Here is a 19124-nt window from a genome sequence, read left to right as displayed (position 1 = left end):
TGGTCTTACTTCCTGTCTTATGCTGCTGTTGTTCAAACTGTTTTCACCGTCACTACATTCTTTCTTCTTCCCTTGTTGAACTAAACTCCTGTTGGCTGTTGCCTGGATCACTCTTGGATTTTACTCTTGGCTAGTCTTGAACAAATTCTCACCACAGGGGTCGGCCCAGACCGGGCCCGAGCAAATCAAACCTGTTTGCTTCTGACTGGTCTGGAGATACTGGGGTGGGGGGTGGGGGGGGCGGCAAAGACCTGTGCTTTCAACTCTTTCACACTGCAGAATTATCTGCACTGACAACTGGGCCAGATCCCTGCGTTACCGAGCCCAGGCTCACTCACCCAGTGGAAATGGTCAGGCTTGCAATCAGTTCAAATTGTCTAGTGTAACCTAGCCTTCAGAGAGATACCAATCTGGGAAAGAAAGCTAATCAAAGACGAAGAGAGAGATTGAGAGGAAGTGAGAGGGGGTAGGGGTGGTTCACATCTGGAGGCCTTTCCTCTTGTTGTCAAATGGCTAGTTCTTAAAAACAGCTATGTGGTAACAATAGCTTCCTGTGTTCCTGATAACAGATACTGAGAATTATGGGGATGGAAAGGGGAGAGGAGGAGAACGAGTGATGAAAAGAGGGTGGAGGACAATTGAGAATGAGAGAAGGCTTTCAGAAAGCTTCAAGGAATGAAGAGTGAGATGAAAGAGGTGAGGAAGAGGGATGTGAAGGAAAATTTAGCAGCGGGCAGCTGACAAATGGAAGCTGCAACTCAAACAAAATGGCACAAGCAATACAAACTGTACAACCACGCACAACTTGCACATCTATGCACATTCGGAAAACTGCAGAAGCTACTGATATACAAATAAACAATGTCTACCCCCCCCCCATCGCTGCCTAAATATGCATGACAAATCACAAAAACAGCAAGAAAAGGACAAGGAGAAGCAGCTCTGTCTAAGAAAGCTGTCAGGTTGCCTCTGCGTCGATCTCAAAGACGCTGGGTTGTGCAACTGCAACATGCTAACGTACGCTAGCACTGCCACTGCTGCTCTGCATCACTCGGCAACCCTGCGTGTGTTTCTGCACACAACTCTGTGTGTGTGTGTGTGTGTGTGTGTGTGTGTGTGTGTGTGTGTGTGTGTGTGTGTGGTTGAAGTGTGTGCAACTTGTCTCTCCCTTTATTTCTTTTTCCTCGCCACTTCTTTCTCTGCAGATGATAGCTGTTCTGCTGACAGGTCCATTCTCTAGTCTCTAGGACTAGCCCCCTCATCTTGTTTCCCTTTTCCGTTTCTCGTTCTGCTTTCCCTCTTACTGCTCTATCAAGCCTTTAAGAAAAAGTGAATTACAATATAAAACTGGCAGACATCTGAAACGGACGGATACACACAGAAACAGATACACACGGAACGATGTGTCGAAGCAGGAACCCACACCCGCAAACGTACACAGATATACACATACATAGATAGACAGGAAGTCGGGGTGGAATTCCCAAGCGGACATTTCTCACGTTCCTCTGGTGATTGGAAACACACTCCGGTAAAATGGCGGCAGGGCATAATTTCCAGGTGAGGAGAGAGAGGCTGTAACCTCTTCCCCTTTCTCTGTGCCTCCGCATGGCTAGCTTGCTCTCATTCAACAATATCCTCCTTGATAATATCCCGCTTCAACACACACACACACATACACACACACAGAGCACCTGTTGTCACCTGGATGAGTTAGTGGCCAGCAGGCTAGCCAGCCAGCCAGTCAGTCATTCAGGTAGCTGGAGGGGGTTAGACTTTAGCCGGCTTCCATCAATACACAAAGACTGCTTCTGTGGCTCAGGGAGAACAGGTGAATAGATAGCATCTGCGCACGCATGCACGCACGCGCGCGCACACACACACACACACACACACATACACACAAACAAGCACACATACATGTGTATGCAAGTATGAACACACAGATGTTCAGATTCAGACCCACACACACACACACACGCACATACACACACACACACCAGACATCTGCTGAGGAAGTGACCATCACAGTCCTGGCTAGTCTTGAGGTGACTGAGAGAACAACAGGAATGAAAGTGGGGAGGAGGACATGGAGCGTGAGACAGACAGACTGTGGACATATCACTAGGGAGTTAGAAAACTATTTGATAAATGGGATGAAAGAACATAAGGATAGGCAAGCACACATGGATGTGGTAAGTGGAAGTGTAGACTGTATAAGATAAAGGACGTAGACATCGCGATGTCACGCATTGGTTTGTGGACTACCGTTTTGAAGCCTCGAATTTGGCAGTTCTCTGCCGCCATCTTGTTTTTTTGTTTTTTTTAAATCAGACGTTACCGTATTCGGACAAGAGGGTGGAGCTGGGGAGGAGCGAGGCGTGGATCTGACTGAGAAACCTTGGACACAATACTCGTCCATGGCCTGACTGCACTGGTTCCGCTTTGCGATGCCACATTCCAAATGTAACGCACACTAAGACAACATGATCAACTCAAAATGGCTGCCTCACATGAAAAATATTAGTATAACTGAGAGACTCGCTGAAGAAAATTTGGTAACACTTCAGTATGGGGAACATAAAAAAACTTAATTACTAGTGAATTAGTAATGATCAAGATGTCACTTTAGTATGGGGAACATATTCTAAGTAACAAAAACTTAATTTACAGTAATTTAACACTATTAACACTTGTAGTTTTGTGTTTTGTTATGTAAGACCAGACCATATTCATTAAGTGTTAGTAAGGGAGAATAACTGTTCTTGTGGTACTACCACCTTATAAAGTCCATACTAAGCAAAGCATATTGAGATGGTACTACTAATAAGCAATAATTCTGAAGTTATAGAGGGAAAACTCATAGTTAATGGCTTACTGGTTGTATAATAAGGCCATGCAGAATAAGGCATTAATGAGTACGTAATAATGACCAATTAAGAGCCAATATGTTGCTAATGTGCATGCTAATAAGCACCTAATTAATGGTGACTACGTTCCCCATACTAAAGTGTTACCGAAATTTTTTTTTTACATATGGATACATTATCATCTATTATCTGATTATCAATAGTACATATGAATGACAGGGAGGACAGCAGAAAAGTAAAGATGCAAGGAGTAGAGGTGGCAAAGGCGGATGAGTTTAAATACTTGGGGTCAACTGTCTAAAGTAATGGGGAGTGCAGAAGAGAGGTGAAGAGGAGAGTGCAGGCAGGGTGGAGTGGGTGGAGAAGAATGTCAGTAGTGAATTGCGACAGAAGGGTACCAGCAAGAGTTAAAGGGAAGGTTTACAAGATGGTTATGAGACCAGCTATGTTATATGGTTTGGAGACAGTGGCACTGATGAAAAGACAGGAGGCGGAGCTGGAGGTGGCAGAGCAGAAGATGCTAAGATTTTCATTGGGAGTGATGAAGGTGGACAGGATTAGGAACAAGTATATGAGAGGGACAGCTCATGTTGGACGGTTTGGAGACAAAGCAAGAGTGGCAAGATTGAGATGGTTTGGACATGAGTGGAGGAGAGACGCTGGGTATATTGGGAGAAGGATGCGAATATGGAGCTGCCAGGGAAGAGGAAAGGAGGAAGGTCAAAGAGGAGGTTTATGGAAGTGGTGAGGGAGGACATGCAGGTGGCTGGCATGACAGAGGAAGACGCAGAGGACAGGATGAGATGGAAACAGATGATCCGCTGTGGCGATCCCTAACAGAAAAGCCAAAAGCAGGGAGGAAGAAAAGGATGACCAACTATGATGAGAGTCGCCTCAAGTGGCCATTCGAAGAACTGCAGTGTATCTGTTGGCTTCATTTTCAGCCCCAAACGTTGCTGCTTGGTCGGAGAGAGAGAGAGAGAGAGAGAGAGAGAGAGAGAGAGAGAGAGAGAGAGAGAGAGAGAGAGAGAGAGAGAGAGAGAGAGAGAGAGTGTGCGTGTGTGTGTGCAGGGGTGTACTGGGGGGGGTTGGTGAGGTTTGATTACATACAACAACAGTTGAAGTGGGGGGGTGTTAATGTAATTGCAGGACATAGCCCACTAGATTTAACACCCTGGTCCTTGCTGGTAATGATGTAGTCTTTTACTGCTGACAGGTGATTCTGGAAGTATTCAAAGGCGTTTGCAATGGGAAGTAGCATATGTCTACTCCAGGAAATATTTCAGTAGGCAGACTGCAACACGCCATCAGAATGGCTTCAGTAGGAACAACTAACCTATCAGTGGGGTCGCGTTTTGTAAGCAGAATTTACAGCAGTTATAATTGAACATGTAGCCTAGCCGAAAATTTACCGTCAATCTTACCGCTTCAGTCTGCTCCTCTTAAATAGTGTTGCTGGCTCTTTAAGGATAATGGTGCCCAAACATTGTCAACTTTCTTCCCCACAGCATGCACGCAACTGCCACCATAGACTATGCATCAAAAAGACCTGAAAGGGACATTTACTAGTAGGACGCACTCACAACTGATGTATGGACACATGGAGGACAACAAATAACGTTACCGAGGACATGCCATAGCTAGCTAGCTATATAGTTAGCCTAGTTTTACTTGTGGCACTCAAGATATGACTCATCCCCGGAACATAATCGCTACTTGCTGGTCCCCTGCCTTTTTCACTGAACACTGCCTTACTCCCCCTACATGTGCAGCACAGGTGCACCATGGGTCTGAACTGTTTCATGCTTATTTACATTTGGAAGCCTGTGCCTGTGATGCTTGCTTCACTTTTTTCCCCTCTAATTTATTTGGCCCCTCCTTTACTTTTTAGAGTTTTCTCGTCCGTGGCTTTCTTTGGCCATCTCCCTGCTGCGCGCTACTTTTGCATTAGTCTAGAATGTTAATGCGCATTAACTAACTTGGTTGTGATTGGCATGTCCTGGAACCCGCACGCAGCATGCTCTCATGCACACCCCGAGTGACAGGCACACAGGACCTGTGTGGATTTACTGACAGTCCATCGATATGCGGCAGCCCATCGGGAACTGTCCCGGTATGCCTGATGGCTAGTGCACCACTGAGTGTGTGTGCTGTGTGTGGAGGGGGGGGGGGCAGTGTCATTACTTCACCTTCTCTTTAACTCTCATCCCCGCACCCCGGAAATTGTAGCTATGACCTCTCAGCCAAGGTGGTTCAGCTGATCTTTCAACGGCTCCTCATATTGAAAGAGATAAACTAGGGGTGGGAAACTAGTTTTGGCATGGGTCCACCTTTAACAGGATGCAGATCTACAAGTCTAAAAAACAGAATAAGACAGTCATAGTTATTGATAAATGCTGGCTATGTGGACACACTAAAATTCCTTACGTTTCTTTTGGTACCATACATTATGATTATAAAAATAGATGAGTCCGTCAAAAGAAAGACGGTATGTACCCCCTGTTCCTTACCAGCCCTATTCACTGACTACATGAATATGAATAACCTCCCTCAAGATATAGCAGGCATCATCCCAAATAAATGGCTGTTTGCCATAATGTCAGTTTTGTAAATGAACGCTTGACATATATATAAAAAAGAAATGCATTTGGGTATGTGAAGGGGCACTGAGGGTTGCTCTGAAATTCACTTTGTTTCCCTTTTCTTACATTACTGAACAGAAATGTGGCCATATCCCAATACATGACCTCGGGGACTGCCTCTCTATTCAGCCACACACAGTCACTCTCAGTGAGACATGTCCAGAGTCAGGATCTGATCACATCAGCAGAGTCTTGGTTTCATTGTGTGATGAGAGGAATGAAGCACTGAAATCCTGTTTTAGACTGCATCTCTCCTTTTCCTTTCCTTTTCTTTATAATCAGTGTTTAAGTGTGTACTGTGTGTGTGTGCGTGTGTGTGTTTGTACACTGACAGGGTGACGTGAGGATTGTCTGAACATCGCAATATGAGTCAAGCACTTAGGGAGGCGGATGCACATGTGCATGTGATGCGATGCGGTGCATTAGCCATTTTTGATACTTAGGTGTAAAAAATACCATTACCATTAGCAAGCGGGATTAGAGATCGATGACTTACGGGATATGGAGAGACTGTGTGTGTGTGTGTGTGTGTGTATGTGTGTGTGTGTGTGTATGTGTGTGGGGAGATACTTTAACACCTCTCAGAGGTGGATTAGTCCGCGACAGCATGGAGACACTGTCAAAGAGGGTTAGCGTCAGAGAGACAAAGGGAGAAACATTAATAGAGCGAGCGAGAGAGAGAGAGAGAAAAAGAGAGAGAGAGAGAGAGAAGGTGAGTGACAGAGGAGTAAAAAAAAGTGCAAAGACAGAGGGCGAATGGAAAGAGGAATGGATGAAGACAGGAACAGAAAGAGAAGGACGGCTGTGATACAGCCATGACTGAATGTGCTACGTACTCCTGGTGAGGAGTGTGAATGTGCTACGTACTCCTGGTGAGGAGTGTGAATGTGCTACGTACTCCTGGTGAGGAGTCTGAATGTGCTACGTACTCCTGGTGAGGAGTCTGAATGTGCTACATACTCCTGGTGAGGAGTGTGAATGTGCTACGTACTCCTGGTGAGGAGTCTGAATGTGCTATATACTCCTGGTGAGGAGTCATTGGTCCGGTGTTGGCTGATTTTCCAAACTGTGTCCCTGCATGCATACGAGTGCCGGAATCCTCTCAGTACAGGTGTACCAGTGCACACCTGTGTTACTCCTTCATGCTTTTGTGTAGCTGCTCCTGGCAGCATTAAGACTCTTACCACGATGCAGACACGTCCAGTGTGATCATGTGGCTGTCAATGTTTGTGTGTGTGGTTATGAGCGGCTGCTCCCCACACCTCTGGATTTCTGGAGCACCTACCACCGGAACGGGCAGAAGGACAAACGCTGCAGACGGGCCTGGTGCCCACTGCAGATTGAGGTCATAGGAATGAAAGGGTGGTGCTGCCCCCAAACTGCACCCCCCCACCGCCCCCGAAACACACCTCTAGCTTATAGGACGCTGTGTGTGCATGTGTTGCATGCGCATTAAAACATAACAACTTAGCGGCTGGGACACACTATACATACCAACACACACACTGGAGATGCTTTCAAGCATGCATTCATTCATTACAACTGTCATAGTGTGATAAAAAAAACACATACACACACACACATGGACACACACATGGACACACATGCATACATATATGCAGAGGTTATTACATTCAGGTACTTGACAAAGTAATTACTTCTGAAATATAAATAGAAATATACAGAGATATATAATACATGCACGATAAATATTTCAATGACATTTGTGACAACGTCTCCCTGAAATCACTGGGACAGACAGACACACTTGCATGGGTTGGAGGCAGAGTGAGTGTGTGGCAGATGCCCGACACATTGGTGTCCATTCAATCACTATAAAGAGCAGCTGCTCAGCCCTCACTACCCCTGGCACCATCACAAGCATGCACACACACACAAACATGCACACGCACACACACACACACACACACACACACACACACACACACACACACACACACACACACACACACACACACACACCACGCTGATGCACAGGCACATATGCACTTGGCATATAACGCTAGAGGGCATTCAATCTCTCACAGATAATAAGTGCAGACATGCACATAAACGCAAGTGTGCACACGTGCATGCATATGCAACCACACAAACACACGCACACACACAAAACAGCACTACAAAACCTTACCGGCATTTATCCATACCAGTATTGTCACACCCTAACCTCTCTCAGACACACACAGACACAGACACAGACACACACTCACACACACACACACACACACACACACACACTGATCATAAATTCCTACATGTGGCTAAACCATTCCTACACTAGAGTCCCAAAAGCCTCAGAGACGAACCTTGAACACATGCATGTGCACACACACACACACACACACACACACACACACACACACACACACACACACACACACACACACACACACACAGAGGCAGAAACAGACTTTTCCTGAAGTCCTAAAAGTGAGTGAAGGATAAATTCACAAAGGGAGAGAGAAGAATGAGGAGTGGAAAAGGAGAAAAACAGAGGTGAGAGAAAGAAAGAAGAAACAGACATCAGATGGATTGAAGTAAAAAAACAAAACAAAAAAAACACCCTTGAGTCTCTCTCTTTCCATACCTTCTTTCTCCATATTGCTCTTTTATGCTACACACATTCTTTACACACATCTGTCCTAGCATGGCACACACCGTCTGACCTGAGAGGAGTGGTGCAGCACTGCTGTGGTGTGGTGTGTGACTACACAGCAGTGAGGACCGACACATCCACACCATCTCATGACCTGAGAGGAGTGGTGCAGCACTGCTGTGGTGTGATGTGTGACTACACAGCAGTGAGGACCGACACATCCACACCATCTCATGACCTGAGAGGAGTGGTGCAGCACTGCTGTGGTGTGATGTGTGACTACACAGCAGTGAGGACCGACACATCCACACCATCTCATGACCTGAGAGGAGTGGTGCAGCACTGCTGTGGTGTGATGTGTGACTACACAGCAGCGAGGACCGACACATCCACACCACCTCATGACCAGAGAGGAGTGGTGCACCACTGCTGTGGTGTGGTGTGTGACTACACAGCAGTGAGGACCGACACATCCATACCATCTCATGACCTGAGAGGAGTGGTGCAGCACTGCTGTGGTGTGGTGTGTGACTACAGAGCAGTGAGGACCGACACATCCACACCACCTCATGACCTGAGAGGAATGGTACAGCACTGCTGTGGTGTGGTGTGTGGCTACAGAGCAGTGAGGACCGACACATCCACACCACCTCATGACCTGAGAGGAATGGTACAGCACTGCTGTGGTGTGGTGTGTGACTACAGAACCGTGAGGACCGACACATCCACACCATCTCATGACCTGAGAGGAATGGTGCAGCACTGCTGTGGTGTGGTGTGTGACTACAGAGCAGTGAGGACCGACACATCCACACCACCTCATGACCTGAGAGGAATGGTACAGCACTGCTGTGGTGTGGTGTGTGACTACAGAACCGTGAGGACCGACACATCCACACCATCTCATGACCTGAGAGGAGTGGTGCAGCACTGCTGTGCTGTGGTGTGTGGCTACAGAGCAGTGAGGACCGACACATCCACACCATCCCCTCTCATGCGGTGCCCCGCACTGCAGCGGCATCCTCAACCAGCATGGAAGGAAGGAAGGCCCCATCATAAAATACACTCTTAGGGAAAGACGGGGGAGCACGAACGTGACAAAGGTTCACATTGACTAAAATAAGGATGGGAGGGAGGTGGTGGAAGATGGGGGTGGGGCACAGTGAGGAGGGGAGGTCACGGGAAATGAGGATATTTGTCTTTAAGGGACAGATCGAATGGCCAGGCTTCTTTTTTTGGGGGCTAAGGGCTGCCCTGTATGGTAAGCGTTGTTAGTTTGGCCGCCACAGCAAAAAGACAACAGGCCTTTATGAGCTTCTGAGGTAATTGCGGGGTATAGGTTACCCGTGTGAGTGTGTGTGTCTGTGTGTAGGAGAAAGAAGAGGGGAAATACCACAGCACAGGTGCCCGGTGCCTTTTAAAGGGCCGCTCAGGTATAAAGGGAGAAAAGGAGCGGGATGAGATGGGGTGGGGTGGGGGTGGGGGAGAGCACACCAGCTCTTATCCCCCGCCACCCGCCCCATCCCACCCATTCATGCCACTCTCCACCACCCCAGCTAATACAATAGGGAGAGGGAAAGCCCCTCTCGCCTAGGGGGAGGTTACTGGAACAAGGGGGCACTGTGCAGGTGATACGCAAGCACGCTCACACACACACACACACACACACACACACACACACACACACACACACACACACAGCAACTGACCCAAAGGGTAGGAGAGCTGCGATAATGCTGAGTGAAGTTGGCTAATGGCTGCTGGCTGCCGATCCCACACTGATTAACCAACCAACGACTTTACAGGATGCTGCTCGGCCTAATGGACCCATAGACACACACCTGTAAATATTCACCATGCCCACAAATGCACACAGACTGATGGCTGCACACATGTACACACAGCAGCACCGAAGTCCAGCGGGCCGGCGAGCGTCTCCACCGGTGCCTTCAGTCTGCCGCGATAAGCCCACCCCGTCTCCTGCGACCTGCTCGTCCCCGCTGCCCGTGAACGCACAATCACTGATTCACTGGCACAGATAAAATCCTGCAGAGATGGAGAGCACCCGGGGCGGAGAGAGACACGACAACAAAGACGACGACTCGGTAAACACGCACATATACGTACACAAAAACGAAGATGACAACAGGAAGAAAAAAAAGGCTGTCGCTAAGCTTTTTTTTTTTTTTGTAATTTCCTGTTACTGAGCAGGGTGTTTTCTTCACTGAGTCAAAACAAAACAACAGGGCTATGAAAAGGGAACTGGGAGATTTATCAGTGTGTGCTCACTGGCACACACACATAGGTAAGATTAAATAGCCTTTCTTTGAGACTTGATGTTTTATCTGTCTCCCAGGTCTGTCTCTCTTTCTTTCTCTCCGACACAACCTCCTGGGCCATAAAATATCCCTGTGTAGTCTAGAAGGGATTGATGCTGTCTCCAGACACACACCCTCACGCCTTCACACACACACACACACACACACACACACACACACACACACACACACACACACACACACACACACACACACACACACACACACACACACACACACACACACACACACACACACACACACTCCTTGTAGCATGGCCTGGGGACCGGATAGGGGGCACGGATTGGGGCCCATCTCTACACACATACACCCTCAGCACTTGCACACACAGACACAGACACAGACACAGACACAGACACAGACACACACACACACACACACACACCGTTGCAAAGCCTGGGGCCCAGACGGGGTATTGATAACCGCTATACATCCCATTGATCCTAAATATGCTGGCTGGTCCGGAGGACAGTGAGACAGTAGCTGTGTTGTTGGCTGCATCGTCCCTGCCAACCTCGTAGATAATATGCTGATTCAACCAGGCATGACTGGAATTGTCGGACAGACGTGTGTGTGTGCGCGCACACACACTGCGTGCGTGTTTGCACTTTAGCTGGGCCCTATGCAGACAATGTCCTATCACCTCAGGGAGGACAAAGAGATAAACAGCGTGTATGGGCTTGGAGCAGCAGAATTAGATAAAATCAGAACAGACACTGGGGAGACTTACTGACTGTAAGTGAGTCACTGCAGGGATTACTTATGATTTAGAGAAAAAACAGTATCAATTGGAACAGAAATAAGTAGGAGCAATAACTTTGAGAGGGGTCCTAAGTCACAGTTGTGTGAATTACATGCGTGTGCACGCTGGTGTACACAAACACTGATGCGATCTCTGAAGGGAGTCTAGCAAAGTGACAAGAATGTGTCATGCGTGTGCGCGCACACACACACACGTTATTTAGAAGGTAAGACAAAAGTGATGTGTGTGTGATAAAAGTTGGCGCCACGGCAGAGCAGGACACAGCTCGGAACCCTCCCCACTCACACAGTGATAAGCATCACATCCTCCCCACCCTCCCTCCCTCCCTGTGGCTCTCTCCACTCGATCCCTCTCTCTTGTCTAGAGTGAGCGAGTGCTGCACTGAACACAGAGGATGGAAGGGGAGGGAGGACAGGAAACAGAGACAAGTAAGAGGGTAAAAGAGGAGAGGAAGAGGAGGGAGCAGGTGAGGGCTGATTGCGGTGCTGATGGTTTCTTAGATGAGAAGAAGTTTAACACCTCTTGCTGCTTAAGATGTTAGTCATGCTGCTCAAAAAAGCAGATATACACTCCAGTTAGAGTTCAAACTGGATCAGAACCGGTGGTTGTAATTTGAACATACTGGGACATCAACTATACTTCCAACTGCACTTTCATTAAAGGCAGAGTATGTAATTTCTGTCACTAGGGCTCGCTCAATCAAAACAATAACAAAAGACGGAGCTTGATGACATCATGAAGTAGTGCAAGATCATGGGAGTTGTTGTCTTCATTGTCAAACAACCGCCATTGCCGATTAAAATCTATCTGACATGACTAAGGCAGAAATCCTGTTCACGGACGACGTAACGTATTAAGATTTTATTCACGTTACGTTTAGTCAGGTTTATTCACGTAATGTCATTTCATTCTAAGGAAATAGCCGCACAAAACATTAAGAATGAAAAAGTAGAATTAGAATCAATTAGAAAAAGTATGCCCATTGACCTGACCATATCAGATCAGTCAAGGCCCGGGTTAACAGTGACCACCATCGTTGCTGTGCCCTCAGAGGGTACCGATGGAAACTAAAATCCACTGTGATGACTCCTGAGACACAGGGAACAAGCTGGAAGAAAAAGAGGAAGTTGCAAGTAACATTAGCTAATGTAACGTTGACTTGCTTTGCTAACTTACCATTAAAGTAGTCGACTACTCATACAGCTACTGTAGCTAATGTCACGTGGCGCATTCAGTCGTGGTCCAGGGCTGTTATCCGTGGTCAAAACACTCGCACTAAAAATAACTTTATGAGCATGCTGAACGTTGTTGTAACATTATAGCGTTACCGTGCTCATTAGCTTGGTAGCTGGCATGAGCCACTTGTCATAGTATGTCGTAGTAAGCTAGCTCGATACCGAGAATTAAGTTGTAACTAATTTCTGCATCCACGTTCATGTCAGTAATGCATAAATCACAACTTGGTAAGAATTTACATTATAACTAGGCTAAGTTTACAGGTACAGCTTCAGCGAGAGATGGTGCAGCAAACGGCAATGAATAACAGTGCTCCATCATGAGTGAGCAGTACCAGCGACACAGTGGCTAGCTAGCTAGCTAGTTCCTCTGCTATTTCCCATGTTCCCCTCAACTCACAGCTACTATGGGTGATACCAGGGATTTGATGCCATTGAAATTACAGATTTCTCTGGGTCTGAACATTGCTGGACATACATTTGGGATAATGTAAGCACACAACTCAACAAAATATATAACATAGAGCTAGTCGTTTTTAGACTTTTTAATGTGGAAATGTTACATATTATACCTTCAAGCACACTTCGGTTTTATTATTTGCAATGGATATGCAGAAAATATAATTTCTAGAGGAAGGAAAGAGGAAGACAAAACAGTAATACCGCATATGTAAAATTATTTGTGACATCTCTCTAACGGCAGAATGACTAACACAGGACCTATATCGGTGTTTCTGTCTGTGAGCTCAAGGACAGAGTAAATGAGTAATGTCTCTGTCAAAACGCATGGCAGATAAAGCCCGGGACAGCGATCTGTCTCTTTTATCCACAGGATAAAGTGTCACACCCCTACCTTCTGAAATAACGTCTACACACAAATGGTTGACACATTCACAGCATTATAGGCTGTAAGTGACAGGTATTTGGAAAAGGAAAGTCTTCTGATCCATGTCTGATTGGATTTATTTGACATCATAGCCAGCTCAAAGTCGGCATGTGGAGCTGGGTGCTATTGAAATCACTTGAATCCAAATGAATGTAATCCAATGGCTGGATATTGGACATTAAAAGCCTTTCAAGACAATCATGGTAAATCACATTTGGTTGAGCATGAGAATGGGGAAAGTCCACACAACAACTGCATTGAATACTTGGGGAGACAGTTTGGAGCGCAGAAGGGAATCCACTTATGTGTTTCCATGTCTCTTTTCTGTGTGTAAGTGTGTGTGTGTGTGTGTGTGTGTGTGTGTGTGTGTGTGTGTGTGTGTGTGTGTGTGTGTGTGTTGTGTGTGAGAGAGAGAGAGACAGAGCTAGAGAGACAGAGAGAGAGCAATAGAGACACAGAGAGAGAAAGACAGAGCGATAGACAGACAGACAGAGACAGAGAGAGAGAGAGAGAGAGCAATAGAGAGACATAGACAGAGAGAGAGAGACAGAGAGAGAAAGACAGACAGAGAGAGATAGAGAGACAGATAGATTTTTGATTTTACAACATCAAGACTAACGTGGTCAGTAACACAAGATTCACAGAATCTAAATCATCTCAGGACACTCCCCAAGATCAGCTCATCAGAGAGAAAGACAGACAGAGGGAGAGAGAGAGAGAGAGAGAGAGAGAGAGAGAGAGAGAGAGAGAGAGAGAGAGAGAGAGAGAGAGAGAGAGAGAGAGAGAGAGAGAGAGAGAGAGAGAGAGAGAGAGAGAGAGAGAGAGAGAGAGAGAGAGAGAGAGAAAGAGAGAGAGAGAGTCAGAGTGGGGGGAAAGGTAGTGAATGGCCACAGTGAATGGATGGATGACTTTCTGTTAATCCACTTGCATGAGATTGTGGCAACAGATTGGGCCAAGACCACTGAGCAGGCAAAAAAAAAAAAATCCCTTTACCTTTATAGTCATCATAATACAACAAGCTGCTACAACTGTGCTACCTGCTAATATTAATAGAAAATCCTCTACCCACCTATCTATTGATCATATATACATAAATACACAGATAAATACATTTAAACACTGTAAAACAAGTTTAATGTAAACTTAATTTAATCTTAAACTTTACATACTGTGTATAAATGCACTTCAGATTAGTTCTGACTGCAAACAAACAGGAAATGGGTGTCACTAGACCCCCTTCCAAAATCCTTGCCATCAGGCAGGTTTATAGGGTGCAAACTGACACACCATATGGGATATCTGCAGCCAGCACATTTCAACTCATTTAAACCAGGGAGGATGATGCCATCTTCCAGTTAGGCTCTAGTGTTGTGGTTGTTCTGCGGGTCAGATCTTATTCTTCCATTTCATCCCACAGATAACCTGGTAACCTAACTTATTCCATTTCAAAGCAGCAAAACATAGCTCGAATATCCTGACACATATGACGTTTGAAAAAAGTTAAAGAGAAGTGAACGGTACAGATTCTTTTACTGTCAAGTTGGTACGACTTGACCATCATGGTAGAAACAAGTGCACCTTGTTGTTAGTAATGGCAGATGACCTCTACTTGTAGTATTCATGACCTTGATTCCATAGCAAGGTACCTCACACTCATCACATACACACCACATATGTTGTACTACAACCTGGAACTTAATGGACTGAGGATACTTAACCTATGCTGAGGAGGAGTATGGTGCAAAAGTGTTTCAAAATAAGATGAGGGACTTACTGGACAGAGTAAACTATGTTGAAAATACAATCAAGTAATATGGCCAATATAGAGTAGGAGACACTGAAGCAGAAAAAAAAAAGAATCGAGCAAAATAGAAAAAGAATAGAAGCTATGACTCCTACCTGATCCACTCTCTATGATGCTGGGCTGTCCCCGACGCTCAGCCACCAGCCTGGAGGAGCCAGGCATGCTCACTGGCTCTGATCGCACTGGCTGGATCCTACACACACACACACACACACACACACACACACACGTAAACAATGACTGTTCCTTATTGCAGCACATTCCATGTGGTGACTGTAGGTGTGGTGATGGAGATACAGTAAAACACTGGTAGAATATGTGGCAACTGCAGGTGTGGTGATGGAGATACAGTAGAACACTGGTAGAATATGTGACTGTAGGTGTGGTGGTAGTGATACAGTAGAACACTGGTCATACATGTGGTGACTGTAGGTGTGGTGGTGGTGATAAAGTAGAACACTGGTCATACATGTGGTGACTGTAGGTGTGGTGATGGAGATACAGTAGAACACTGGTAGAACAATATGGTGACTGTAGGTGTGGTGGTGGAGACACAGTAGAACACGGGTCATACATGTGGTGATTGTAGGTGTGGTGGTGGAGATACAGTAGAACACTGGTAGAATATGGAACACGATTCAGCTGTTTAATAAATGTGCACTCTGGAGGTGCGTTCAAATTAGCAAGGGCAAATGTTTGCGATCATCTTCAGTTTTTCGTTTGCCTTGAGCTCAGACCATTTGCGAACACACAAACAGTCTGAGGAGGTAGTTCTCGGTGAACAGTCATGGACGCTGGACTCAAAGGGATGAATGTAAAATAATAGTCGGTTGATATGACCGACTTAAGTTACATGGGCCTCTATTCTCCTTGCATCTTTTGGTTTCCACATCAGTATGCTCTGTACCAAATTAACTACATCTAATGAGATTTCCTCTGTAAAATCATCAAAAATAACAGAGACTACAGCTAATACAACCGCCTTATTGGTCACCAGCTTTGAAGAACGCCTGTTCACCAGGAATGTTAGCCTCAGTTTGCTGAATTTGAATGCACCTCTGGTTAACCAAGCGGTGTGTGGGAGCAACAGTTTAGACACATTAAACTGAAAAAAAAAACAAGACTGAAGACTTATACTAGGACTTAAGACCATGGGTAGTTTTTGATATGTATGACCAAAACTAGGAGTGGACAAGACCTAATGGCCTTAATTTCTGATCTAATTACTCATCAAGGGCCTGCATCAAATCTGAATCTCTGCTCCCTTGTTATGCAGGTTTGATGCTGTTTAGATACCTGAGGCTGTGCAGGTCCAGGTCATCTGTGACAAAGTCCAAAAGGGGCTGCTGGACGTCAGCAGGGCCCTGGGACTGAAGCACTGAGGAGGATGAGGAGATGACTGTGGTCTGGCCCGATGGGTGAATGGTCTTAAATTGAAATTGGGGGCCCATCCATAGCCGTCGGTGGGGCCCTGTGTGGGTCACAATTTCCACCTGAGAATGCATGGGTTGGTTAGGTGAGAGAGGAACCATTCTTACTTCAGGATCCCATTAAAAAAGACACATTTGAGGGATCTGAAAATTCTTATATTAAAGCTAGTGTGTGGATTTTATAGTAGTAGGAGAGATGATGGAAAGAACACTAGAGGAGGTGGTGGGGGGCTTTTAACAATAATAATAATAATAATAATAATAATAATAATGATAATACATATTATTTTTATGGTGCTTTTCAAAATACTTAAAGACGTTGCCCTGAAGAAGGCCCGAGCCGCTACGCGTGGGCATTTTTAGGTCCTTTTTGGATATGTCTAAGTTTCAATAAAGACATTTTAATTACACGGAGTGCCTTGGTCAGAGAGATTTGTTCTCTTTTTCTCATCTGAAACTACTAACCTTGGACCAAAGAGCACCCAACAAAAATATATTACTTAACTACAGAGAGGACTGAGCACGCCACTGACTCCAAACACACGTTTTACATATGTTAAAATAAACAAAGGCAGCATAACAAAAGCATAAAGCACAAAACATTAATCACACATTAAAATTAATTCTGAAGAGGTGAATTTTTTTTGGAATTTCCCCCTTTTTTCTCTCCAATTGTGCTTGGCCAATTACCCCACTCTTCCGAGCCATCCCGGTCGCTGCTCCACACCCTCTGCTGATCCAGGGAGGGCTGCAGACTACCACATGCCTCCTCCAATACACGTGGAGTCGCCAGCCGCGTCTTTTCACTTGACAGTGAGGAGTTTCACCAGGGGGACGTTGCGCATGGGAGGATCACGCTATTCCTCCCAGTTCCCCCTCCCCCCGAAACAGGCACCCCGACCGACCAGAGGAGGCGCTAGTGCAGCAACCAGCACATATACCCACATCCAGCTTCCCAACCGCAGACATGGCCAGTTGTGTCTGTAGGGATGCCTGACCAAGCCAGAGGTAGCACGGGGATTCGAACCGGTGATCCCCGTGTTGGTAGGCAATGGAATAGACCGTTATGCTACCCGGATGCCCAGAAGAGGTGAGTTTTGATTAAAGATGTGAATATGGACAGACGGGTGCAGTCTCTGATGTGTGTTGGGGGCGGGAGTTTCAGAGGGGGAGGGGGCAGCTATGGAGAAGACTCTGTCACCCCAGGTCTGGTGCTTGGTCCTGTGTAGTGGAGACAGGAGGTTGGCATGGAGGGCTGTGGGGAGGAGTATGGTGGTGGAGCAGGTCGGTGAGGTGGGTTATAGTTATAGAGGACTTTGTGAGTGAGAATGTACTGGAGTTTGTTTAGGACTTTGGATGATAAGCCGTAAAGAATGCTGTGGCAGTAGTCAATTCTGGACGTGAAGGTGTGGATTGGCATCTGGGCACTACTTGGCGTCCGCTTCATCATATTCTTCATATATCTTATAATTCCATTATAATTCTGTTGTATTCTGTAAATTGTGTTTTATTCTGTACACACAACATCAATCGCACGTCTGTCCGTCGAAGAGAGATCCCTCCTCTGTTACTCTCTCTGAGGTTTCTTCCTATTTTTTCTCCCTGTCAAAGGGTTTTTCTAGGGAGATGCTGTAAAGCCTCCTGAGGCAAATTTGTAATTTGTGATATTAGGCTATATAAATAAAATTGACTTGAGTTGGATCAAGGTTCCAGCAGAGAAGGAGAGTGATGGGCGGAGACCAGCCATGTGTTTTAGGTGGAAAAGAAAGATCTGGTGATTTGATTGACGTGGTGTTCAAAGGAGAAGCTGCTGTTGAAAATGATCCGTGGGTTATGGATGTGTGGGGAGGGGGACGAGGCGGAATTGTCAATGGTAACGCAGAAGTTGTGAGTGGTTCTGGTAAGGGATTTGGGACCGATGATCATGTCAGATTTATCACATTTTAGTCTGAGGAAGTTGGCTTGTATCCATGATTTCATCTCAGTGAGGCAGTTAGTCAGACTGGTGTAAGTTTTAGTGGTGACGGATTTAAGTGTTTTTTTTTACATTTTTGCTGTTCAAATCTGTGTTGGCCAAGATTTACGCAACGGCTACAGCAAGAAACACAGATATATTCAAAACTAGTAAAATAAATACTATTTATATGGACTGTGTGGAGAGCAAGCCTTGAAAGGGACTAATGTTAGAAACTATCATATTTTGTACTATTATTCAATGACAAGATTCAAATAAAGACTTGCAGCTGACCAACCTAAGTGACTTGACAACAGCCTTTCTACAATATTAACCCTTCAGTTCTGCTTCCGGTGCGGGAAAATGGCGGCGCAAATTCAAGTTTGCAGCGGCCTCCCCCTGTACCGTCCATGCAGCATCTTTGTCCACATCTAAGTTTGTCTTCATTTGATGGCTGGGAGAACTGGTGCTGGATCGGCTGGGAGGGCTTGGTCTGCTGCATCCTGTGGGCCCAGGGACCATGGCCCTTCCTGGAGCTGTTCTTGAAGAGGAAACACTGAGGGCAGTCTGACAGGAGGCGGAAG

General features: G+C 45.9%; 1 protein-coding gene across 4 annotated transcripts in view; it reads right to left on the bottom strand.

The window, feature by feature from the left end:
- Positions 1 to 19124, bottom strand: part of bcas3 (BCAS3 microtubule associated cell migration factor) — a 488455-nt gene that overhangs the window by 252340 nt on the left and 216991 nt on the right. For all 4 annotated transcript variants that reach the window (XM_056283043.1, XM_056283039.1, XM_056283041.1 and 1 more), the window contains 2 exons: positions 16453 to 16649; positions 15252 to 15349 (listed from right to left, as the gene is read on the bottom strand). In XM_056283043.1, the coding sequence (XP_056139018.1) occupies positions 15252 to 15349; positions 16453 to 16649 (295 nt within the window). The remainder of the gene's footprint in view (positions 1 to 15251; positions 15350 to 16452; positions 16650 to 19124) is intronic.

The sequence above is a fragment of the Lampris incognitus genome, chromosome 7 (genome assembly GCF_029633865.1).
Source record: "Lampris incognitus isolate fLamInc1 chromosome 7, fLamInc1.hap2, whole genome shotgun sequence".
NCBI classification, from domain to species: domain Eukaryota; kingdom Metazoa; phylum Chordata; class Actinopteri; order Lampriformes; family Lampridae; genus Lampris; species Lampris incognitus.
The sequence above is the reverse complement of the archived record's forward strand: the minus strand, read 5'-3'. Positions and strand labels throughout refer to the sequence as shown.